A 26,292-nucleotide genomic window follows, 5' to 3' on the forward strand; every position below is an offset into this window, starting at 1 on the left:
AAGAAAATGAGCGAGAGCAAGAGTGAGTTAAGGAAGAGGAGGATCTCACTAAGGATGAAGGTCTCACTGGTTTTACGCTGAATCTCGCTGGAAAAGTCACAAATCTCGCTAGAAGTCACAAATCTCACTAGAAGTGGAAAATCTCGCTCATGAGGGTGATCTCGCTCATAATGATCATCTTACTAGCAAAGAAGAGCTAGGAGAGGCATATAAACCATTTAAGATCCCCGACGAGCTGTGAATGACTATAAATGATTTATAAATAGTTTATAAATATTTTAATAATCCATGCTTTATTGACAGTTACCTTTATGTTGGTTATTTTACAAGAAGTTCCAAGCAACTCATTTCTCTAAAGTTTATAAACGCATGCTAGTTACAAAATTTATGAAATATGCTTTGGTACAATGGTTGAACCATGGTAGTTTTCAAAAGGAGATTCTATGACATGTTTATGTTACAAGTATTTGTATTATGTTTTAAAGAATATGTGCTCTTAATGTTGTTGAGCATGCGTTAGCAAATGATATTCTTGTGAAAACTATGATTTATGAGATCAAGCTTTCAGTAAACATGTTTTATGAAAATGTTTTCCTATCAGGTATTTCAACTCAATACTGAAGTACAAGGAGAATGTATCCAAGCTTTACTACCTAGTTTCAGTTATGTTATGATTCTGATGCTAAAGTACATAGAGAAGGTATCAGAATAATTCACTCAGTTCAGTAATCAGCAGTGGTAACCTGTCTCAGTTATGATCCTTGACATCAGGATCCAGTTTGCTCTACGTGCATGTATGACAGTTAATCAGTTCAGTAGGATTGAACAAAAGGGTTCTTTCCTAGCATTTGTTGTAAGGTGCTGAACAAAAGGGTTTTCACCCCTGTCCAGGCTTATGTTTGAGAGATCGAACAAAAGGGTTCTCTCTTGAACATGATATCCGACGTTGAGATTTAACCATGAGGGTTCTCTCTCAACCGAGAATCAGTTTATCTATGTTTTCAGATATAATGGTTTTAAAATTTTTATGTACACGTTGCTTGGCATGTTTTAGTTCCAGTATTATGTTTTCGAGCTTTCAGTTTAAGCATGAGATTTATGTTTTTATTAAGTCACTCACTGGGCTTCTAGCTCATGTTTTCAATGTTTTCCTTTCAGGTCGCGGTCAGTTCCCAAAATACTTTTCTGCTGCTACTCTGCCACTCAAAGAAACAGGTTGAAGGAAGTGTAATTGAAGACCAGTAATAGTTAGTACACATGTGTCTGTCTAGTGACTAGTATTCTAGATGGGGCTCACTAAGTTGTAATATTCACGTATGAACAATACTGCAAAACCTTGTAATGTAAATGTGTTAAGTTCTGAATTAATATGTTCGTATATTGATGATATGTACATATTCAGGGTTTGAGCAAAGTTTAACAAGTTAGATATGGCAGTAAGTGCCAGCAAAAGGGTTGGTAACTACTGTCATCACATTCACTTTTGGATTAAGAAGGGTAATCTGGGAAGGGATGTAACAATTAAGATCAGAGTATCAGTTAATCGCATACTCATAAGCAATTCCTGAGTTCGACTCTGGACTTACTAGGACTCTGGTTGGACTTACACTTGGGTTCTACCAGGAAAAACTAAGTGTTATAACCTCATAATCATCATTCATTTCATCGCATGGTACAAACACATTAGTTACATCTAACTTCTTAAGTACCACTAATCCCTCTAATGAACAATAAATCATAGTCCAATTATGACCAAACATCTCTTGGCCAGGAAAGGTGTTGGTGCCACATTGTTCAAGCCCCAGAATTAGCCCTTAAGGGAACAATTTATCTACTTACCCCGACATTGGGGAAGGAGTGAATTCCATCTTATATAGTTGTTTTCCCAACTCCCCAATCAAAAGAATACCTAAAATGGTATACTTGCTGAGTAGGCAATCTGACCACTCTCACCCGTACAAATCAAAGGACCGCCTTCATAAGCAGGAGTTCATAACTCACTCAAGATTCAGGTCATGTTATCTATGGTCATACTGGTGAAATGTAAGTCTCTATTATAAATGATGTTTTATATATAAAACTAAACATCCGATCTTATACAAACTCCTTTGTATAGAATACTCTCGCTCACATGTCTCTACATGAATGATTAGGATCAGATCATTTGTAGCATTTTACAACAATTGTAACATCTACAAAACGGGTCGTACTCGTAGTATCACCAGGATAAGGTATCCAGCCTTATCCATCTACTACAAAACCATTTAGGTTATCACTTAAACATGATCTGCCTATATGTCTCTACATACATATTCAAGCTACAAGATAACTTTTGGATGTTAGTTTATTGATTTGTGAGTTTAATGCAACTAAATGTCAAATAAAACATCACATATTTTATTAGATAAATAAGATGTTTGTACAATACAATTACAAACTATAGGACCCTACGAGATCTAGGGCACCAACCCTAACAGATATATGATAGAGCCAAGAGAGGGCGTGACACCATATTGTTCAAGCCCCGAAATCAGCCTTAAGGGAGCAATTTTTCTACTTTCTCTAACTATAGAGAATGAATGAACTTCTTCTTATGAAGCTGCATTTCTAGCTCCTCAATCAAACAAAACCCAAAATGGTAAGCTTATTGAGTTGGCGATACTGGCCACTCTCACTTATGCAAATCAAAGGACCACCTTCATAGGCAGGATTTCACAACTCAATCAGGATTCAGGTAAAGTCACCTATGGTCATCCTGGTGAAATGTAGGTCTTTTCTATCAATGACGTTATATAATGAGACTATTCATTTCATGGTCCAGTCTTATAGAAACTCTTTATATAAAACATCCCCACTCACATGTCTCCACATGAATGATCGGGATCAGATCATTTGTAGCATTTTATAACAATTGTAACATCTACAAAGCAGGTCTTATTCGTAGTGTCACCAGGATAAGGTACCCAACCTTATTCATCTACTACATATCGTTTAGGTGTTCTCTTAAACATGATCCACCGTGGTATCATGCTTATAGTGAGAGCATCGTGGTACCACCCTGGAGCGTGCAACGTTCCGAATTTTGACAAAATCCCCAGCGCGCGCGGGGCACGCACGAAGTAGAAGGTGCCCCGTGAGAGCAATAGCGTTGTACGTTGCGATCGACCAAAAAGCCAGAGCGCAACAGTGCTCTAATCGTAGTGAAGCTAAATTCGGCTAACCCTTTTTATATTTCTTTCATTTTTTTAGGGTAAGGATGATGGATCGATATGAAATCATAAGGAGACTAAGAGATGTAATGCAAACTTGAATGAAGGTCGGGGAGAGACTTAAATTCTCTCTTTTTCCTCCATCTTTTAGGCCTTTTTAGCTTAGGTTCTACTTAAATTTTGGGTTGTAGTCATAGATTGGAGCCTCTTGCTTCTTCTTCCTTTGTCTATGAAGAGGGTGAGGTAAATTGTTTTTTTTTCTAAAGGGTGAGGACTATTTTGTATTACTTGATGTATATTCTCTTTATGTATGTATCTTTGATTCAATTTTAATTACTTGATGTATGTTCTTTGGTTGGATTGATGCTCTTACCTTGAATGTATGTAGTATACTAGAGATTTTAGGCTTGCTCGTTGTCTCCCATCTTCGTCTTGCTTAAATCGATAAGTAACAATAATTGGATCTTGCATGTTAAGGCTTGTATCTAATCTCGAATCTTTAAATTGCATGATTTAATTAGGATCAAAGAAACTTGGTTAATTAGGTTGTGCTTTCTAATTAATTAACCACACAATAGAAACCTAGGGCTTAAAGCAAATGTTAATTGATTCTTCATGACCACTAAGGATTCTGTAGGATTAATTACATTTAGATTAATTAGAGCTTCATTAGAGTTTTAATTATTACTTATGTCACACACATGGTTCGGTCTTAGCTAGTTATCCACTATTGTAGAGTCTAGTTAGGTCGGGTCAAGCATGTTGTTGTGCAAAGCATGAGTAAATATGAGTTGAATAAAAAATAACCCAATGATAGGAAATTGCATAGGAACTCAATTTACTCCCAAGGATAGAATCTTCGATCCCTAATTGCATTTATCCACTTTATCTTTACTTTTCTTACACGCTTATTTCTCAAGCACACCAAACTCCTCACATTTATCGCCATAACTATTAAATTAACTTAACAAAACAAATAATGCACCTCCCTGCAGATAGACCCGAACTTACCACCATTACTACGTCTTTGTAGTAATAGGAGTAGATTTGTTAATTTATAAAAATAAAAAAAAATATATATATATATATATATTCTTGGACCTTGGAGCAACACTAAAAGGCTACGATCAAGCCACTAGGGATGTTCCAGAATAGATGGTCAATCTAGATTGACCACTCTTAAGGGATTCATTAGCCTTACCTCGACTTCCAAGGCCGAGGCAAGCCAACTAGCCATGAAAGCCGAATTTCCTTTTTTTCTATTTATTAGAAACTCTTCGGACGTGCTTCTTACTGATCTTAGGTCCCTTTTTTGGGAATTAAGTTTTACTTTTATCTTTATCTATTATCGGTCCATTATTTCTCGTAAAATTTTTTAATTTTCTATCTAATTGATTTTTAAACTTTAAAAAGTATATAATAAGTTTTTAGAGATCCCATGACCGTTTTGATGCTTAAATTGGACGTGGATGCTTCACGTGCATTGTGGATTGCTAAGAGGTTTGGAGTAATAGTTTGTGATTTTCAGACCTAGCTGTGTTGGTGGCTTTGTCTTTCCAAGATATCTCAGTTGATATTGTGGTCATTGGGGTCGTGGCCCTCCCATTTGGCCTTAAATTAGCAAGTGAAACTGGCTTCTCAAATGTATGAGTTAGAATCTGATTTCCAAACATTAGTTAAGGTTATTAATGAGAACTCTATGATTCATTCTCTATTTGGTATTATTCTGGAAGAGATTAAAGAGTGGTCGAATACACATTTTGGGTTTTCAATTCATTTCTTGTGATTGTAATGGGGTGGCTCACGAGTTAGCGGGATGGGCCACTTTTTAATGTTGAGGACAAAGTTTGCACGAATAATATGCTTCTGTAGCTCAAGTCTATTATTGATTTTAAAAAATAATCTCGACAGATTTGTCAATTTTAATCCTAAACTTTAAATTTCATCGGTCTTAACCTTAAACTTGAATAATTGTATCAATTTATACCCTAAAAATTCCATCTCCCCTCTCTCCCTTTTCCCTCCCATTCTTGTTCGACGTCTTCGTCTTCGTCGTCACCCTCTTTAATGGAAAAATCTACCACATCTTCTTTTTCTTCAAACAAAAAAACTCCACCTCCCCACTCCTTCTTATTTAGATCTAGCAGTAAAATGCAGGAATCAAACTATGAACAAAAGCTAAAATGAAGGATGATGGAAAAATCTAGCTAAGATGTAGCTATCTAAACAACCAACGACTAAAAGAAATAGATTTGAATGAAACTCACACTAAAACGCATTAGCAAAACCCAAGATCTACAACAACAAACACAAAATCTAAGCTTCTCACGACGAAAAAATAAAAATATAAAAAATTTCGAGAAAAGATAGTTTTACTCAAAAGAGTAATACTTTGTACATCTCAAAATGTACATATCTTTATGCATCTCACTCTCATCACACATATAAAAAAATACATTAGAATATTTCTTTTCTTAGGACAACAAATTAAAATATTTGAATTTGTCATATGGCAAATTATGATTAGAAAATTTTGTGAGATGAAGATTTTCTTACTCAATTTGTTTGGGAGATAAACAAGGCCTACAGTAACAGTTATACAATATCGATGGAGCCCACTTTTTTATTTTTATTTTATATGGGAGGGATGGTAAGTTAGGATAGATTGGGTTAGGTTGAAATACTTTTAGACCTAGTCCAATTATTCAAGTTATAAGTTTTTTCATCTCAAACTATCCTAATTAAATAATGAAACCAACCCAATCCAACCATGAAACATTGAATTAGATTGGTTAGAGTTACTTGAGTCATTTATTAAAAGTTTTGTTTTAAAAGAAGAAAAGTATTTTTTTAGTATAAGTTGGAGGTGTAGCATTTGAACTATGAATCTCTTAGTCCTCAGTACATACAGATGTCATTTGAGTTAAAACTTTTGTTGGCAAAAGAAGTAAAATGTTAAGGGAAGCTGCATTGTATGGCAAATACATTTTAAAAAACCAAAGTCATGACTTCAACTTTTTTGTAATTGCATGTGTGACAATCACATAGAAATCAAATAGCAATCAAATTTTCATGCAGAAGTTTTTTTGACATGTTTGCATGAAAAAAAACAAAACCTAGGGATACGTGCCCAATTTTTAATTTTTTATTAAAGTTGCAATTGCCCCAAATATTAATATGTAAAAAAAGTATTGATTGTTTTAAATTAAGATTATCAACTCAATTTTAGCTTATATTATGAAACTTTTCTTTACAAAGTGTTAAAAAAAAATAAGAGTTTTTGAAAAATAAATAATCCAAACTCGTGTATATGTATATATGTATGTATACATGTTGTGTGTACATATAATTGTATTACAAGTGAAAAAAATATACATTTTGATATTAATAATAAATTAAAATTGGTTCGAGTTATTTTAGGTAAACTCATATATTTGTGGAGGGAGTTAAACCACAGACCTCTTGGTCGTCAGCACACACTGATACCAATTGAACTAAACTTTTTTTTTTCTTTTTTGGTATTTGAGGTTTAAAATTGATGAATAGATGAATAACCTTAATTAAGACATGAAATTAAAATCTCATGACCTAACTATTAGACATTTTAAAATTTAAAAGTATATATTCACACAGTTGAAAATTTAGGAACTTATTAATTAAATATCAATTTTCAAAAACTAAAAAAAGAAATATTTATCAAATGGGGTATAAGTAGTTAGACCTATATATCTATGATTGATTATAATCGAGATAATTTCATGCAGTCTTTTAATCCTACGGTGTGCCTTATGAATAACATCTGTATTTAAGCTTTTATCCCGTATTCTTTTGTGTGTTTCATTTATTGTCTTAACCTTCTCGGTATTAAGACCCAACTAACATACTAACTTAAATGATCAGTTTAAATAATTAACAAGATACATATTGTTTTTTCAACCAAAGAAATAGAGGAAAGGAAAGGGTGTTGTGCTTTATAAAAGTCTAGACATTCTAATTCAACATTTCTCGAGGTGAATCTCACTTCACACCACTCTCACTTTGCTGATGTTAGACTAGAAACTCTAATCTTAAACGAACTTTCAAGTGGACGTTTCCTTTCGAATTATACATTTTTTTTCCTCTTTCTTTTTTTCAATCTCACTAATGGGGATTTTTTTTATTTAACATCTCTTAAGACCGGTTTGGATCGCATATTTTGTTTCATGGGTATATATATCAAATATCTGGGATTTAAATATGTGACTTTTAAATGTCTAAGATAATTAATGTTTGCATTTAGATATTAAGATAACTAATATCTAGAAGTTAAATATATACATTTGATTTACCAATATTGTATGTAGAAAAAAAAATTAAATAATTACTTAATTTGATGTAAGAGAATATTTAATGTAGATAAAAATTAAATTTATTTAATATATTTTTATATTATATTATTTAATCATTTAAAATAAAAATAAATAAATATTCATATTAAATATTAATTCAAAAGTAATTGGTTTAAATGACAAAACTGCTAAATGTAATTTCAAATGTAGCAAAAATGTCACTGTCTACCAAGTACTAATAGACATTAATAGACATCTACTAGTGCCAATAATAAACACTGATATATGTCTATCAGTGTCTATTACTATCAATCATTGACACATTTTGCTATATTTGTAAATAAGTTGACTCATTGTTCTAGAGTTGAAAACAACCCTTAATTAAACATAATTGAATTATTTAATTTAATTACTAAAAATAATTAAATATATATAAATTAATTAGAATATTAACCATTAATAATAAAATTTTATATTAAATAGTTAAAAATAATGTATTAATTGAAATATATAAAGTATAAAGAATAATTTATATTAAAGAATTGATTAAAATTATTGTAATTATTAATTGCAATTAGTTTATTAATTAATTAGGTTATATTTTTTTACTGTTCATCGGCTAGGTATAAAATCCCACCCATACTATAAAGGTATTAAAAAACTTACATTAGATGTGAGTTTTAAAGTTCCACATATACTATTATCTTGGGTTATAAAAAGTCAAATTACTTAAAATAAGTAAGAAGATTCGATGTTTGTCTAAAATTCCACGGCAGAATCACTAAAACAAACAGATCCTTAGGGATTTTTTTCCTTAAGAACATGATTCAGACCCGGAAGACTAAGAACAAAAATGACAATGTCCCACCAAATTGCAATCCTAATAATCCTATGTATGTGATCATATAGTTTGACGACCCGACCCAACTCAACCGAAATCGAATTTAAAAGGTTGGGTTGTGATGGGATGGAGACCCTATTCACGAGTTGTTGATCCGACCAATTTGAATTTTCGAGTTAGTCCAAAAAAATCTCTCAATCCAACTCGTACACACCCACACTTAACACGTTCGTGATGAAATTTGTCAAATCTTTGCAAAGTTTTGATGGAGGTCTTCCAGTGAAAAAGGAAATATCCATTGGCGAGTTGTTGGTCTCGTATGTGCATTAGAAAGGAGGATGGCGGTCTTGGGTTCTAAGATCTCCATATTTTTAATCAGACTATGCTAGCCAAGTAAAGCTGGCAGATTATTAAAAGGCCTAGTAGTCTTCTTACCCAGGTGCTTAGAGGTAAGTATTTCAAAATTAATGATTTTCTTAATACAATTTGAGCAACAATCCTTTGTGTGCTTGATGGATCATTCTATGGGATTGATCTTTATTTGAGAATGACTTCCGATGGAAAGTCAATAATAGAAAGTTAATTCACCTCAACAATGACCCTTGGCTTCCTAGGGAAGGTAACTAAAAGCCACTTAAAATCCTGTTATAAGTTATCTACATTTTGGCGGGAGAGACAAATTGGTGAGATGGATTCCAATGAGAAAGACACAATGGAGATCTGCTCATCTACATTCATTACTCTTATGAATGGCAGCCACTTGAGGTGGCGTTTTAGAAACTAAGCATTTCTTGAATTCTTCATTCAAACCTCTTTGACTGAATCTAATTACATAAAGGTATTAACTTGCTAAATAACACTGCGGATGATATCACATAAGTCTCTTACTCTATTAAGGAGGCAGATTTATCAACTTGCTGAATAACATTACGGATGATATCACATAAGTCTCTTACTCTATTAAGGAGGCAAAGACTTAGGGTTGTGTTTTAGGAGTTATCTTTTTCTCTCATGTTCAGTGATGTCAAAATGTTCCAAGTTCTGATACACTCTCTTACGTCTAAAGCTTTAGAGAAGCATGAGTTCGTTTTTCTTACTTCTTATTCAAATAATTTTCTATATTTGTTTCACATGATGTAATGTTATAGTTCGTTTCGCTTTCTATTTTGCTCTGATTGTCTTAAAAGAAGCATGGAATGCAATTTTTCTGTTATAAGGGAAAAAAAAAAAAAAAAGCATGGAAGGTAACTAAAAAGAAAAAAAGAAAAAAAAAGGAAAGAAATTGAATTTAACAAGAGACATGACTTTTCCCCTTTCTTCCTCCCTCCTCGGAAGTCGTTGAAATGGCACTCGAAACTCAGAATCTCTGATTTTATCCCAAACTACTCGCCGTCGCCGGGATCCACCGCCATGGAATCGAGCGTACTGGAGACGATCGGTGTCGAGATCATCGGCGTCATGTCTCCGGTTTCAATTTGTATGCTTCTCGTCGTTTTATTGGTCTATTCCCTCTCCTCAGCCGACCCTCTCGCCTCCGCCTCGATTCGCACCGCCGCCAATCTCGTCTACCTCGAGACCCCTTCCGATTCCACCGCTCAGAAGCTCGAAGGTGCCCTTCTCAATGCCTTGGTCTTCGTCATTCTCATCGCCGTTGTTACCTTCCTTCTCGTTGTTCTTTACTACTACAACTTTACCAATTTCTTGAAGAATTACATGCGATTTTCTGCGTTTTTCGTGCTTGGTTCCATGGGAGGCTCCATCTTCTTGTCTATTATCCAGCATTTTTCTATACCGGTTGATTCGATTACTTGTTTTATTTTATTGTTCAACTTTACGGTGGTGGGAGTGCTGGCGGTGTTCTCAGGAGGAATCCCTATCATCATGAGGCAATCGTATATGGTGTTTTTGGGGATAATTGTGGCTGCTTGGTTCACCAAGCTGCCTGAGTGGACTACTTGGAGTTTGCTTGTAGCTTTGGCTCTTTATGATTTGGTGGCTGTTTTAGCACCTGGTGGACCTCTTAAACTGTTGGTGGAGTTGGCCTCGAGCAGGGACGAAGAGCTTCCCGCTCTGGTTTATGAGGCTCGGCCTACAGTGTCAAGGGGTCCGGAGAATCGGGGGGGATTGGGACTTTTAGTTGCTGGGGTCTCAGATTCTGGATCAATAGAGCTTCAGGCACGTCCAGATAGCAATTTGAACCGTAATGGGAATGAAAACCTTCGTAATTCTGATCGCCCTGCTGCTGACAATCAGAATTTTCGGAGTGAAGAGGTTGAAAGAAATGGAGATGAAGGGGAAAGGTCGCCATTAGTAAGTTACAGTCGAGAAAGGCACTCATCAGATAGTGGATCATCTGGTTATTCAACTGGAGTTCTTACTCCAGAAATGAGACGCCACTTCGGTAACAGAGAAACGGAAATCCATGTTGATGGGGAATTGTCTCCTCTGGTTGAATTGCCAAGTTTGCGAAACCAGATAGAAATGGAAAGGGTTGTCCAAACTGAGGTTACAAGTAGAGGTATTAGGCTTGGTCTTGGGGACTTTGTGTTCTACAGTGTCCTCGTGGGTAGAGCTGCAATGTATGATCTTATGACAGTCTATGCTTGTTATCTTGCTATCATCTCAGGACTTGGATGCACTCTCATTTTGTTATCCGTGTGTCATCGAGCTCTGCCTGCACTTCCCATATCTATCACTTTGGGTGTCATGTTTTACTTCTTGACTCGGTTAGTTATGGAGCCGTTTGTTGTTGGAACTGCCACAAATTTAATGATGTTCTGATTCTACTTTTTTGCCGCCCCAGAGTTTAAATCCCAATTTAGGAAAGGTGATGATTTCATAGATACTGGATTTAATGACAGTGGAAATGAATATATTCATATCGAATTCCTTTTCTCCTTGTGCATCTTAAATGTTTTGATGGTAGATTTTAAGCTCAGCAATGCTTACAGGTCACCATATCTAAACTGTTCAAAGAAGCTACTACATGTCATCATAGTGATTTTTAAGTTCTCAATTAGATTTCAATTACTCTTTCTTCTGTAATTGTATTCTTCGTAAATTTATGTTTCATTCTCTGTTCATACAAAATAGAGACGCAGTTTAATCCCAAATTCACATACTACTTCTATGTTTGACTGAACAAAAAGGGCAGGAATAGAAAATAAGGGGGTGGGTCTTTTGAAATTGTCTTTGAATGCCTATGCAGCAAAATTACACGGCTGACAACCATCTTGGGCTGTACTGTTTTTTTCCCCCCTATTATTTTGTCGTCGAGGAATAAATGTTTCAATTGTATGATGAAATATACAAAAGGGGAGATTGCACACAGGGAGGGTTACAAAACAACCCTCCAACTCATCAAAAGGGGAGATTTGTAAAAGACATGTAATAACACATACACCAAGATAAGGCCATAACCAAAACATCATTAAGTAATTTGTGGAAAACCGGGAATTTTTCATTGAAAAACATGTTGTTCCTTTATCTCCAAATACACCAGAGGGAGGCTCTAATGAGTAGGGCCAGAGAATTTCCTTTTCCTTCTTGAAAGGATGCCCCACCAATAACTCCTGAAGAAGGCTGTTAATAGATTCCATCGATATGGCTCCAGAATTTGCTAGCAAAATTGCATGAGATGAACAAGTGCCCCTGTGTTTCAGCTTCTTTACAGCACATTTACACCAGATGAAAGAAATGGTTGGGTGAGGCTGCCTTCTTCGGATGGCATCTTGAGGATTAATGCTTATGTGGCTGAGTGCCCAACACTAATTTTCTTTATCCTGGGATATGTGTCTTTCCACATTCTATCATCAAAAGAGCTAATGTGAGGTCAGTAGGCTTTGTGAGCTCCTTCATCCTGGATTTGACAGAAAAACTATTTATGGATTCATCAAGCCATGTCCATCTATCTTCTGAGGAGAGAGAGATGTTGAGCAGCTTTGGGAAAAGATGTTTCATTCATTAAATTCTCTCTGTAACATCTTACCAGTTTTCTTGACACCCAAATATTGTAAGATCAGGCAGGTTGTCTCGTGAGATTAGTCGAGGTACGTGTAAGTTGGTCCAGATACTCACAAGTACTGAAAAAAAGGTAAATTCTTCCTACCGTTACTACTTCGGCAAAGTTATTATTGTCAATTCCTGTTTATTTTTATTTTTATTATTTTGAAACAATGACTTGATATAGAGAATTATCCTCCTTTGTTATCATTTTTCTGTTCTCAGCAGGGGAGAGTTACTGTAATGAGCTGCCTTATAGATTTTAGCTTGTTGCCTAGCATGGCTTGCTTTCTCTCAAGCTTAGAGATACATTTGAAATCATCATTTGTAGTCTATGATTTTCCATAGAAAACGAACAGGAATCAGCTTGTAGAACATAGTTGTATGTTTCCACTGAAATTGTGTTTTATATACTGTTTTAACAGGCAACTTACAGGTAGATCGATTTCTTTGTAGGATAACAGGATTTGGGTTTCATTACGTCCAAAGTTTAGGATATTATCTAATTGGTTCCAAATATAGCATTATCTGTCACTTCACGTTGTCTGTGAAACCTTCTATTGCACAACATGATTTTTTTTTTTATTAATGACTCATTTTTCCGCAGTTTTCTTGGCGAGTGGTCTATGTATAGACTATGGAAGGTGCAAAGCTTTGTTTCCTTCCTTTATGATGGGTTGTAGTAGAATCTGAACACGCATGAGAATGTCCTTATCTTGTTCTTTCAAAATGGTATCAATTCTTTCCACATAGGGACATTCTTATATGCTTGTACAGATGAAAGAAGATATTTGCAACGTGGGCTTATTTTCAGTTGGTATAGCCTCTTTTTCTGATTCTTTTGTTCGTTTTGGTTGTTAAGTCCTTTTTCTTTCTGCATGGTGTTTTAGATCCTTCTACATTCTTTAATGACATTTCTGTTCTTTACAAGAAAAGCCTTTTGAAACCTCTTAGCCTTTATCAATGTCATGCCTCCTTATTTACCACGAGATCAATCTATGATAATTTGGTACTGTTTCTATTGAATTATGGCCTCTAATCCTTGAAATACGTGGGCTTCGAGCTCTGCTATTTTCTACCCCAAACAACTTCTAGCATAGCAAATTCGATCAGTTTGATATTTTGAGATTTATTTCCTTCATGGCAAATTGTGAGAGCATGGATTTGAGCTTTTCACTTTTTATTTATTTATTTTTTCTTCCATTGTCAAGTTGGGGTGGGGAGATTTGAGCGAACTTTTGATTGCGAGTGTGAGCATTAACTAGTTGGACTATATTTAGGTTAACGAGCATTCATTTTTTAAAAGTTTATTGATGTATTAAACATTAATATATATTTATATTGGCAGTATAGTTTGATTTAAGAGAATTAATAATGACTAGTTTTTAGTTCAACAAATGTGGAGTGCGGTCGTAACGTCAAGTCTTAAAAAATTATATGTGATTTATCTATTTGGATGCATTTGGACTTGTCAAATATATAAACAACACATAGATTTGAGGAAAAATCATTTTTACTATAAACTTCTGGTAGGTTGTATCAACTTAGGTTGTATCAACTTCAATCTTAAACTTTCATTCACTAGGGGATTATATCAATTTTAGTTATAAACTTTCAATTCATCAATTTAAACCTCAAACTTAAATAAATGTATCAATCTAAAGCTTTGTTTTAATCACCATTTGAAATTTTTCTGCACATGTTTAAAGCTATGTATTACTATTTTAATTATCTTTAAAAAAAATTACAAAAAAAAGTCATTCCAAACAATGTGTGACCAGCATCATGAAGACCAAAAACTCTACTTTCAAAAGTAGAATCCACGCAAAGCATATGAATTCTTGCATGCTATTAGTGGCAGTGACAACGTCTAAAGATGTCCAATTTTTCTGTCTCTATTTATTTTTTTAATATAGCTATTTAATGTTATGTAATTATTATTATTATATAAATATTACATTTAAATTTCAAGTTTGATTGTTTATTGATCAAAATAATGAAAATGTTTAAATTGAATATTTGAATCTAGGTTTTATATTTGAATAATTTGATTTATATTTATTTCTTTTTACTAGAAAAAGTTTTTTTATTTTTTTAGGCCACAATTTGAGTAATTTTATCTTTAAATTCAAATTGATATGTAAAACTAATTATAATAAATAATTTAGTGATAGAGTTAATTATTTAATTAAAAATTTTCCACATCAGTAATTTAAATTAATTCATCTTTTTCAAAAAAATAAAAAAAAACTAACGGGAATATTTTCCCATGGACCCTGATACTCGTAAGTTCCCCATGGGGAATCCCTGTAGGAAATTTTACAGGGATGGGAAATGAAATGGAGAGTGGGGATGAGGATAGGGAATGACATCCTCAACCTCGTCCCACTCCATGGACAACTCCAACGTCATTGAAAGTGGTGGCGATCATAGCACTCTTGGCAACTTTGATGGTGAGAAATTTGAGTTTAACTAAAATGTGGGTGAGAGCAAGGAAAGGTAGTGGTGGACACCTATGAATACAATGAACTAGTCATAGTCAACCTTGTCTAGCTCGTCGACGGTTTTAATTATTTTTCAAAAAGTATTTAAATAAAAATGATTTTTTTGAAAAAATCATTTTTATCTCAAGTTAATCCAAACAGATCCTTAATTGATGGTGTAAGTTGATACATTTATTTAGATTTAAAGTTCAAAGAGATAAAATTAAAAGTTTAGGATTAAAATGATAGGATGAAAGAAAGAATATGAAATTTGGTATTGATAGCCCCCTATTTAGAGGTCATCTTGAATTTTGGCCTCACTTTTTAATTTGGTCAATTTTCGGCCTTCTATAAATGTTATCACCATGTGAATTTATCATTTTTAACCCTTCTTTCTTATCCCTTTTCTCTTTTGCATATATATTTTTTCTTTTTTTCTATCTTTCTTCTTTTTTTTTTCCTTTTTTTCTTCTTCAGTGATTTCTTCTACTTATAATGCATTTTTTCAACGATTTTCCTTATTTTCTTTTCTGGCGATTTATGTTTATGTTGCTTTTTTTTCCAGCAAGATTTCCTTCTCACCCTCTTTTCTTCAGTTGTCCTCCTTTTTCGATATTTTTTTTGTTTATGTCGATGTCTTCTTCTTCTCGAATCAAAGATGTAAGTTGGAGGAATCAAAACGAGAGGAAGAAGCGAAAGTGAGACCAAGAAACAAGAGGAAGAAGTAAGAGTGAAAATTCAAATAAAGGAAAAAATTACAAAATTGACGAGGAAAAAGCTAGAGGAAGAAACGAGAGAAAGAAGGGAGAGAAGAATTTAAAAGAAGAGAAAAAATCAAGGAAAAAAATGAAGGAGAGTAACGTGAATTAGGGAACGAGATGAAGGAGCAAGAAAAACGAGATAAAGGAACGAGAGAAAAGTACGAGAAATCTCAATTACGTTTGACCTCATCTACGTTTTTTGGGATTAAAACAATATTTTCCACATGCGATTGACCTAAATAGAAGATCAAATTTCGAGCACTTTTTTAGAATGGGGTCAAATTTCCAGTGGATTATTTAGAAGTCATCCGTACAAATTTGCGGAAAGAACAGTTTGATGCTTAATTTAATAAAATAAAAAGGAGAGGAGGAATGGAGGATAAGGATAGTCGGTGATAGAGATTGGTCCGATGAACTCTGCAATTGGATTCTAGGGTTTCTTGAGACTGTTCCTTTCCATCTTTGCTAATCCGAAAATGTCTGAATTGCCAGTTGAGCTATGGACACAAATTCTCGAAGTTGGTGTAAAGAGCTATGTTTTGACTTACAAAGATCTCTGTTGCGTCTCCATCTCTTCTCCTCGACTTCGCCGCCTCTCCGACGATGACTGTCTGTGGTCTCATCTTCTCTCTTCCGATTACCCTTCATCGTCTTCTTCTTTTCCGTCCTCCGCCTCCTCTTCAAAGTCCCTTTACAAAATCAGGTACAAGGAAGAATTCATGAGCTGCACGATATCTCTGAATTTCTCTCTTCTAATGGCGTCTGTTTAATCTGATTACGCTGGAACAAATTGGAGAGTCCGTGTTTCTTTTCTCTTCATGACGATTATTATTATTATTTTTTTCTGGTTAGGTTGGAGAGAGATAGAAATAGGAAGAAAGCGGCGCATATGAGAGCGGTGCTTAGAAAGGAAAGCCAAATAGCTGAGCACTATAGAAGGCTTGGTGAATTAGAGAATTGGTTGATGGTGGAGACCAACAAATTGACAACGACCTTGACGGAATTGTCTAATTTACGCACAGTCAGGTAGTGTTCGGCAATTAATTCAATATTTCAGTAATATTTCCTGTTCTTTTCCTCGTTTGATGTTTCAGTAATATTTTCTGTTTGCTTGTGCAACTTGGTTGCTTGCAATTAGTAAAATCGTTGATTGGAATTGTGCTTTCGTTGAGTATTATAGGCAGTGGGTAAAAGGAGGAAACCATAATAACTGATTGTTGTCATTGTATCTAAATTCAATTGGACCATCTTACTAGATTTTTGAGTTCAACAACATGTGGGGGCGAGGATTTCGAATCCTTAACCTCTTGGGTGGATGGTATATTGCCTACATAAGTTCGAACTATGCTTAGGTCAGCATAGGTCACCAAGACAATGAAAAATTGGCTTGGTACTTCGATTATCTGTTGATAACAAAGCCGAGTGGATTCGTTTGTCTAATGTGTGTCCAGTCTTGGTAACTTTTTGAACCTTTTTACCCCTTCACGTGTAATGCTAAAATGTTTAGTCCGGTTAGGAGTCAAATTTTTTAGATATGATAATTGTGTTTTGTCATCTCAGGGAAGCAACAGTAGCTTTGAACGTCTGGCAGCCTGAGGTCATTAGGGCAAGGCAAACACAAATTGTTGAACAATGTAGTGTATCTGTTGATTCTCGGTCTCGGACTCTAGATATGGAGCTCAAGATTTGTAAGCAACAAATTGCTATTTTTTGGAAAGCACTTGTAAGTCTTAAATGTGGAAACATTATTTTTCCATCTGATAAGAACTGTAATTTTAATTTCTAATACTGCTTGCCGCAGAAAGATGAAAGACAAAGACTCAACTTAGCTAAAGAAGAGTTAACTTCATTGAAGTACCACCCTCTAAAGGATCATAAATTTATAGATAGCAGTAATAATGTATCTCACATCAAGAGGAGGTCAAAGGATGCAATAAATGTAAGGTCCTTGCTTGTTGATTATGCTTCAAAATTTTCTGATTGTCAGTTTAAATATTTTTTTTCATCCTCATGATGATTTCGTTACCAAGAAATCTAACTGCTTCCACATGTATTCATAAATTTTAACGTGTGCACTATGTTCTATTAACAATTTTCTTCTTCAAACCATTGTTATTGTTTTCACATGATGTTAGAACTTCTCCCATTTTTACTAGATAAACTCATTAGGATACTTCATACTTCTTTTGACGAAAGTTCCCTAGTGTGATCGTGGGATGCTCGCTGTTCGTTGGTAGATTATCTGATGTATGGAACTTGATGTTCTTTTGAACTTTGAGTCTTTGACCTCCATAAGTAGCATGTATATGGAGGGTGGGGGTGGGTTTGAGGGGAGGGGAGCCTTTCTTCTTGTGATTGATTTATAATTTGGTTGGATTGATCTATATTTTATATACTTAATTATAAAGATTATATAGTCCGCTTTTTGTTTTCATAAATAAATTGGAAGACAAAATTAGGTTACTTTTGTATGAGTTCACTGTGAAAATTGTGCCTTACCTCTGTTTTCATTCGATACCTGAGATGATCTAATTTTGACACATTAACTGGCTTGTTCTCTTGTGGTTATTTTATATTCGTAGTTGAAATTTCTTCTTTGTAGCTCTTCATGACTACAGTATTGTTTATGCCTCAATTTTCACGTGCTCTACTTAGATAATCTTTTCTTCTTTCTTGCCTATATTGGTACCTGTTCCTTATATGTAAGGTAAACATTGCATCTTTGCTTAAAATTTGATTGTGAACTGGCACTGATATGGTAATATATGCTTGATTACCAATTTTTATCAGAGCAAGGTAAAACAGTTACGCAGTACATGACTTGGGGAGCATTGCCTGCTGAAGAATGAGCCTGCTCGCAACATGTGGGCAGTTGCTTAGTATGGAACTACTAAAGATGGTTATGCATTACAATTGAGATGAGCGTAACTGCCGAAGTGTTCTGCACTGGGTGCAGAGTAAGAATAAGATTGACCTGTTATGTCAACATCATATGCAAATCTACATTTTAGTCAAATGGGGAATTTTAAAAATCAGTAGGAAGATTGTCATTAAGGACTTCTTTTATCCAAGGAAATATGTCCACTCCCCATTTGGCCTACGGATAAAGAAACTCATGGTAAACTAAACCCAAGTCTGGACTTCAAAACTAATTCACTGTTGAAGTTCACACCAAGGTACTCCCCTTCACCCTTCATTTCTCTCCCTCTCTTTGGCAGATTATATTGTCTACCTCTTCGTCTCTGGTGCAAAAATGGCTCCCTCATTTATTCTCTCTTCTTTCCTTCATTATCTTCAAAATTTGAATTGCTCATTTTCTCTTCTCTAAATGCTACTCTATTTAAGTCTGTGACCCTTAACCTCCTCACTCCTCTAGCTGCTTCAAGAAAACTCAAAAACATCAGTCTTGCCTCTTCCTCACTTCTCTCATCTCCCTCGCCATTGTTGTTTTCCATGTTGTGGCGTGGCATGATTGATTTGAGATTAAATAACAAAGGAGTAGCTTGATAGGGAACAACTAGTGCCTAAAGCTTGGTGGGGGAAGACAACTACTTAAAGGTTTGTTTCTATCTTTTCAAAATTGGTTGATGTTGATTCATGCATGTTCGATCTGTATTTTTGTTGCATGAATTTCTTCGTTTCTTCCTCTTTGAGAAATATTTCTTTGATATGTTTTTGTCTTTGTTTTTGCTCATTTTGTCCCCATTTTTTACTCTATTTTTGTCTTCGTTTGCTTCTACTTGGATATGTTTTTTCTCATTTTATTCTCTGAAATTTCATTCATATGAAAAAATATCATATATGGGTTGTATAAACGTGTCATTTCATGTCTGAATATCATGTATGAACGGGGAAGTATTTGATGCATGGGTCAGGGTAGCATTACAAATTCATTTAAAATATATTAAACTATTATTGGTGCTAATATATTTGTTTGGACATGTAGAGTCATCCGAATAAACAAGTCATTCCCTCGTTATGATGAGTTATCAGTCGTATTTGGGAAGGATCGAGCTACTAGAGTGGGTTCAGAGACTCCAAGGGACATGGCATCTAATGATGGTGAGCACTTGGGGAAGATATGCATATGTGGGTAGATCTCAAGAATATTACCTCAACTCCCTCGTGTTCGACACAATGCATATACGAGGAAGGAATATCTAGCACGCCAACTAGTAGGTCGACTCCAACTGGACTAACGTTGCGAGGAAGCAAGAAAAAATGAACATCATATCACTAAAAAATGTCGGGCATCGTATTCGTGATAATAAACGTACAAACAAGCCAACTCAAGGGAATTGCATCTTGACTTGAATCAAAGCATGCTATGGAGTCCAGATGACGAAAGGAAGTGTTGGAGATTCTTGCTCAATTACCAAAGTTGTTCTATGGGACAAGGTCAAGCTGATGGATATCATATTCACGAATGCAGATAGAACCAGCAGTTTATTGTCTATTGGAATGGAGCTGAAAAATATGTCCCATGCATCTTTTGGGAAGAGGTGAGTGACCTGCCTTATTGGGTCATTGAACCTTTAATAAAAAGGAAGAGCTCTCTAATGTATGAACATGTCCAAACATAAATATAAGAAATTTTGATATATAAAAACAATCTATTTCTTTGAAGTTAATAGGGTCAGTGCTATGCTGAAGCTTACATTTACTCTTACTGTTCAATCTTCATGTGAAACCAATATCTTTATTGGTTTGAGTTTATGAACTTTAGTAATTTTTATCTGTTATCTGTCTTCTTTACAGGTAAACATAGATGTAAAGTCAGTGCTTTGTGTATATACTTTTTCCTTGAATTCTATGTAGTAGCTCAATTTCCTCATAAATTTTTTCTCAACCAATTTTATTCTTTAAATATTAGATTAAAATACTATTTGGTTCCTAAATACTTTAGGTATTCTTTAATGGTCTAAATTTAGTTAATTTATTTTCAATCAATTTTATATCTAGTCCCTTTACTTTTAATAATTTTTTTCAAGAAAAAAAAAAAAACCTTTCAATAGATCTTAAATTGTCATTTAAAGTTTGTTTTGATCAATGTTAAACAGTATTAGTAGTAATAGTAATAATAATAATTTCCATGTGAGAAAAGACACCATGAGAACATATGTTTTCATATTTTCAGAATATGCTAATTAACAAAATTCAGAGTCGTAAAGATTAACATGATGTTTTAGCCTAAATATTAATGATGTGATTTCAGCAAAATCTTTTTAGAGTTCAGTGAGATATTAACATATACACGCGATATAAAAAATAGTATTGACACGTAAATTTTAGCATGTGCTTGTCGTCGTTACGAACTCTTCGTGGGCTTGACTTTCGACTCATTTCGTTTGGTTTAGTCTTACTTTTCGAGTCGATCTACATTAAAGATCTTCAAACTAGTGTGCTAACTACTCTTAGTTCGTATAGGGATTGTATAGTTAAACTAAACACACAAAAGTGAAGTCAGAGTTGCTTTGTTAATTTCTTAATTTTTCCCTTAGAAGGTTGAATGGGGCTATCTATCGTGTCCTTCCTCTAATAGTCCTATAGTTACATATAACTCCGATGATGTTAACATTGTTTATGGAACTTGAGGCTGTAGAATACTTGAATGAGTGTAACCCAATACCGGTTTGGTCAGTGGACCAAGAATCTAAGGCTTTGATTTTTTCCTGTTTGAGAGGTGCATCTTCACATATTGCCTCTCAAATTTCCTTGGACTTAGGTCCGTCGTGGGCATCAAGCCTTAATCTGGGGCAACCCCCAACAAATAATAATAAGAAAGAACACTTCACTCCTAACATTAGATCATCCTTTGATTCAATAATATCCAAAATAGAAACCTCTAACAAAATATTCAGTCTCTAATCCATAGTTTGCTATTAAAAAAGGTGACTTGAAAATTAGTGTGAGTTTAATTTTTTCATACTATGGTATAAGAGATTTATTTTTACTTACACAACAAGTTTTAACTTTTAGATATTTATCTTGTGTTCCTAATTAAAATTGAAGTGTCTTAATCCCATTTTGCAGTTTGACATCTCAGTGATGCACCATTAAATATTTGAGGTCCCCATAGAAATAGAAATAAATTTAAGAGAGAGAAAAGATTGTGATATTAGAAATTCCATAGTCTCACAACTTCAAATGTGCTTTACCTTTTATTTTTTTTTTTATTTATTTTTTTTAAAAAATTTAAGCCACATAAGAATAAGCCTAAGCTATTTCACTCTTTATTCTTACTATTAAGCTTCCCAACCTTTTTTTTTTTTTAATTATTAACTAAATGATAAGCCATTTGAAACATAATTCAATTGGTTTAGACATATAACGATTGACGTTAGAGGTTTGGATCTCTCAACTGCACAAATATTATTAGAAAAAAGAAAAGACTAAATGACCATTAAATATGCATACGGTATAAATTTTAACTAATTTGAAATAGTGTTATATTTTTTTTAAAAAAAAAGTCGGGAACTTTGATCTTTGTTTGAAAAGTACTCTTACACTTTCGACGGTTAAAATATTACTCTTAGTCCCAATTTCTACTCGAGAAATTCAAAGATTTTTACTTCAAATATAATTCTAAAATATTTATGAAAAGTCAAAATAATATTATACATAAGATTTGATGTATTCAATATAATAACATCTAGAAATATACATAAGATTTGATTAAACCATGGAGTAGATGAAATAGAAGCTAGCTCAATCCACACAATCCACCTAAACATAATTCATATGACAAAATAGGAATCTCAAAATCAAATACATAATAATCCATATTCAAAATTTATAATTTAACCAAATGTTTAGTCACTATGTCACGCTTCATAACAATTTTGTTTTTTATTTTTTATTTTTGAAATGTATAGTTTTCACTTTATCTTAAAGAAACACTTGAATTCTTAGTCAAATTTTAAAAATAAAAACTACTTTTTGAATATTATTCTTTTTTTTTTTTAAAAAAAAAGACTTAAACTTGATTTTTCAAAACATGAGTAAAAAGTGAATAACAAAACATAGAAAAATATGAGTGGAAGTAGTTTTGGGGAAAACATCTAACTACGATCGTGAAAATAAGTAGAAAAGTAATAGAGAAATTAAAAAAAAAAAAAAAAAAAAACTGGGAACACGTGATCAATTAATGTGAGGCGAAAAAACCACGAAACAGAAAAAAAAAATCACTATGTAAAATTATTACAATCACATCAAAATCTCTCTGTCCTTAGCTACAATATATCACATCTCTCAAAGTATTATTGTACTCACACAATTGAACTAGTATATATCGAACTAAAAGTGCTTCATATTAGGATAATGTGTTGAAACTGAAAGTATAGACTTCTTTTATTATTGCTTGAAACTCATTATTTTCTTGAACTTTTCAAATGTAGAACAAGCACCTCTTCTAATATTTAGTCAAAACCCAATAAATAGAATGTATATAAAGTTAAATTATAAAAAAAACAACAAAATGATTATCGAACACAATCTAAACTTTCAGGTCTGTGTTAGCTAAAAGTACTTATTAGACATTTTCAAAGTTGAAGACGTACGAAACAAATATAAACGGAGTTTTTTCTCGTACCACTAAACTTGTAATTTAACCTTTAGAAAAAAAACTTTGGGGTTTGGCACACCTGAGTTAAGTCATGATCTGTATTTAAGCAATCACATGGTGACAACACTATTTGGAGGGGAAGAGAGAGAGAGAGAAGTCTCTATCTATATAACAAAACAAACAACAATAATAATATGAGTTTTTGAGTTGAAAATTGAAGTTTTAGAGAGAGAAACTAGAGAGAGAGCATGGGAAGGCCTCCATGCTGTGATAAAGTGGGCATCAAGAAGGGTCCTTGGACTCCAGAAGAGGACATCCTTCTTGTCTCTTACATTCAACAACATGGCCCTGGTAATTGGAGATCTGTTCCCACTAACACTGGTATTATATATCATCTCTTTCTCTCTCTTATTCTGTCCTCGAGATCGATCTGGGTCTTACTCACTTTCTCGATCTAATGGATTACGGTAAATTTAATCTTTTATTCTATTCTCAGGTCTCCTGAGATGCAGCAAAAGTTGCAGGCTCAGGTGGACCAATTATCTTAGACCGGGAATCAAGAGAGGTAACTTTACTCCTCATGAAGAAGGAATGATCATCCACTTGCAAGCTTTATTGGGTAACAAGTAATTATCTTCATCAATCTCTCTCTCTTTTTTATAATAAAATTGTTTTTTTAGTATAACAATAGTAGAGTGGGAGATTAAACCTTCGATCTTTAAATAGGAAGGTCAGGTCAATTATTGTTGAACTGAACTCAATGCAAAAAAAAGAAAAAAATTGTTTGTCGAGATTTGTGTATTGAAAATTTTAGTATTTTTATTTCTGTTTTTTATATTATCAAATGGGGGAGGAAATAATATTTTAGATGTTGAAATGTTTTCACTAATTCGAAAGATTTTAGAGTGATATATGTTACGACGATGAATTTAATTTAATCATTTATTCATATTTTTGACAAATTTTTGTCATTTTATTATTTTGCAGATGGGCTGCAATAGCTTCGTATCTTCCACAAAGGACGGATAATGATATTAAAAACTATTGGAACACTCACTTGAAGAAGAAGCTCAAATCTGCTTTTGAAGATAATAATTCTCCTCATACTTCCAAAGCTTCAGATCATCACTCAACAACTTCTGAATTTTTCTCAAAGGGTTTCTTTAGTGATTCTTCTTCCAAGAGGACAACCTTGGATTTCGATTCCGCCACCTCCTCCTCCGCCGCCTCATGTTTCGGCATGAATCGATCCTCCACCGCTTCGCCGTCGTCGTCAACTTATTACTCGAGTGCCGAGAATATCTCGCGCCTACTCGAAGGATGGATGAGATCTTCTCCAAAGAAAAACGATGAGAATGACAACGATAACAACAACGAGAATTTATTCTATTTTCACGAGAAACAAAGTCATGATGGAGATTGTCCCATGGTTTCCATCCAAGGCTTAAAACCGAAAACCGAGCAAGATGGCGGCGACGGGTTAGCAGTCGGGAAGGAGATCGAGTCGTCCATCGCATCGGCCGAGAACTTGAACAATGATGACAATAATTTTGAAGTTGGTAAGATGAAGAAGAAGATGAGTTATGAAAGTTGTGAGAATGATAATATTAAGCAAAATAGAAGTGAAAATAACAATCAAAATAATCCTCCATTGTCATTTCTTGAGAAATGGCTGCTTGATGACACTGCTGTTCAAGTAGAGGAGATGATGGCATTGTCACCAATGTTCTAACAACTTTGTTATTATTATTATTTTTTTCAATTTAAACTTTTTTCAATTTTAGGGTTTGACTACAATGGGAGATCAATTGAAGAGAGATGTTCTTTTTCTCTCAAAAAAAAAATGTGATAATATTTAGATTTAATTTCTCAAATTTCCTTAAGTTTAGAGTTTAATGAATTCTCAACCTTCATATAATTGTATATACTAATCAATTACTTTTTTATTAACATATATTATAAGGTGTCTTTTCACTCTTATATTGAAAGGGTAATTGTGAATATAACAATCATGCCCAAAGTATTAGTAGATATACTACAAATGTAAAAGAATTTACAAATATAGCAAAATTTCAATCTAGTCCTTGTAATCTATGAGTTATAGGCTAAGATTTTGCTACATTTGCAATTCTTAAAAATATTGATATACATTTGAATATTATATCTAAAAGTGTTACTCATTACAATTACTCCTATATCGAAAAGTTTGAATTTAATTAAGTTTGGTAATCTATCATATTAATTTCATAAATTTAGTTTAGTGTTTGACTTAAGGATTGAGTTTTGTATAATAATCAACATTTATTAGAGCACTATTGAGTCTACATTTTAAAATTTGTGGTTTTACCTGTTCATCTTTGTTTGTATGATTTTCTCTAGCTTTATTTTTCACTTGTTTAAAATTTATAATAGGTTTTAAATTTTTATTTATATGAATCAATTAGTTTAAATTTTTCCCCACAAAAAATTTGAATCAATTTTTTTTTTTTTTTAATTAGCATGATTAAGACTTCTAAAATCCATTATTTCTCTATACAATTTAATCATTACTTATACAAAATTTGGCTTTTGCAATAAAAAAACCTCAATTACCTAAATTTATTAGGGAAATTTCTATAACCATGAGTTAATTAAAAGAAAATTAGATCAACCTTAAAATTAAAATAAATATGTTCCCTAATTCATTGTGCCAAATTGTCAAAGAAAATGATTCATGCATTACAAGAATGTTAGATTTTTTTTTTAATAAAAAAGAATAATTTCATAGCCTTCCAATCTAACATATCAATATGTTATTCCTTATATCAAATCATGAAAGAAAATAATAAAATGTAATAAGATTATATTAGATATGATGAGAATTATTAGAAAAAGAATAATACATATAAAGAAAGAATTTAAAAGAAATGAATCAATTGAATCAATGTATTCTAAATCAAATCTTCATATGACACATGGCTTTCTAATCTCTTTTTTCTTCTCAAACCTTTGAAATTAAACCAATCTCTTTAATACTAACAACCTTAGGGCCTACTAGGTTAATTATTTTGTTCTTTTGTTTTTTTTTTCAATTATATATATATATATATATATTAATTTCAACC

The 26,292-nt window shown here is 33.3% G+C and overlaps 3 protein-coding genes across 5 annotated transcripts; all 3 read left to right on the forward strand.

Moving 5' to 3' along the window:
- Positions 1 to 9,632: 9,632 nt before the first annotated feature.
- Positions 9,633 to 13,748, forward strand: LOC120074222 (presenilin-like protein At1g08700). 2 transcript variants are annotated; one of them, XM_039027276.1, is made up of 2 exons: positions 9,633 to 12,471; positions 12,606 to 13,748. In XM_039027276.1, exon 1 carries the CDS (start codon positions 9,789 to 9,791, stop codon positions 11,157 to 11,159), a length of 1,371 nt encoding a protein of 456 aa, XP_038883204.1. In that variant the 5' UTR covers positions 9,633 to 9,788; the 3' UTR covers positions 11,160 to 12,471; positions 12,606 to 13,748. The 2 variants fall into 2 exon arrangements, with proteins under 2 accessions (XP_038883204.1, XP_038883203.1); XM_039027275.1 differs by having other exon boundaries at positions 12,988 to 13,748.
- A 1,608-nt stretch (positions 13,749 to 15,356) lies between these two features.
- Positions 15,357 to 20,255, forward strand: LOC120074033 (F-box protein SKIP24). 2 transcript variants are annotated; one of them, XM_039027011.1, is made up of 7 exons: positions 15,357 to 16,327; positions 16,477 to 16,650; positions 17,185 to 17,347; positions 17,426 to 17,563; positions 18,415 to 18,800; positions 19,001 to 19,182; positions 19,571 to 20,255. In XM_039027011.1, the coding sequence occupies exons 1-5, from the start codon at positions 16,101 to 16,103 to the stop codon at positions 18,442 to 18,444; spliced, it is 732 nt and encodes a 243-aa protein (XP_038882939.1). In that variant the 5' UTR covers positions 15,357 to 16,100; the 3' UTR covers positions 18,445 to 18,800; positions 19,001 to 19,182; positions 19,571 to 20,255. The 2 variants fall into 2 exon arrangements, with proteins under 2 accessions (XP_038882939.1, XP_038882938.1); XM_039027010.1 differs by having other exon boundaries at positions 18,415 to 19,182.
- A 3,075-nt stretch (positions 20,256 to 23,330) lies between these two features.
- On the forward strand, positions 23,331 to 25,053 carry LOC120073839 (transcription factor MYB60). Its single transcript, XM_039026712.1, has 3 exons — positions 23,331 to 23,569; positions 23,685 to 23,814; positions 24,176 to 25,053. The coding sequence occupies exons 1-3, from the start codon at positions 23,437 to 23,439 to the stop codon at positions 24,918 to 24,920; spliced, it is 1,008 nt and encodes a 335-aa protein (XP_038882640.1). The 5' UTR covers positions 23,331 to 23,436; the 3' UTR covers positions 24,921 to 25,053.
- The last annotated feature ends 1,239 nt before the right edge of the window (positions 25,054 to 26,292 follow it).

Source organism: Benincasa hispida, chromosome 3 (assembly GCF_009727055.1).
Source record: "Benincasa hispida cultivar B227 chromosome 3, ASM972705v1, whole genome shotgun sequence".
Classification (NCBI taxonomy): Eukaryota; Viridiplantae; Streptophyta; class Magnoliopsida; order Cucurbitales; family Cucurbitaceae; genus Benincasa; species Benincasa hispida.

What these genes read in the sequence shown, in the direction of transcription:
- LOC120074222 (XM_039027276.1), top strand. Translation starts at nt 9,789, where the DNA reads ATGGAATCGAGCGTACTGGAGACGATCGGTGTCGAGATCATCGGCGTC.
- LOC120074033 (XM_039027010.1), top strand. Translation starts at nt 16,101, where the DNA reads ATGTCTGAATTGCCAGTTGAGCTATGGACACAAATTCTCGAAGTTGGT. An exon ending in AAGTCCCTTTACAAAATCAG is followed by an intron (nt 16,328 to 16,476) that starts GTACAAGGAAGA and finishes TTTTCTGGTTAG; the next exon opens with GTTGGAGAGAGATAGAAATA. An exon ending in GGTCAAAGGATGCAATAAAT is followed by an intron (nt 17,564 to 18,414) that starts GTAAGGTCCTTG and finishes AATTTTTATCAG; the next exon opens with AGCAAGGTAAAACAGTTACG.
- LOC120073839 (XM_039026712.1), top strand. Translation starts at nt 23,437, where the DNA reads ATGGGAAGGCCTCCATGCTGTGATAAAGTGGGCATCAAGAAGGGTCCT. An exon ending in ATCTGTTCCCACTAACACTG is followed by an intron (nt 23,570 to 23,684) that starts GTATTATATATC and finishes TTCTATTCTCAG; the next exon opens with GTCTCCTGAGATGCAGCAAA. An exon ending in CAAGCTTTATTGGGTAACAA is followed by an intron (nt 23,815 to 24,175) that starts GTAATTATCTTC and finishes ATTATTTTGCAG; the next exon opens with ATGGGCTGCAATAGCTTCGT.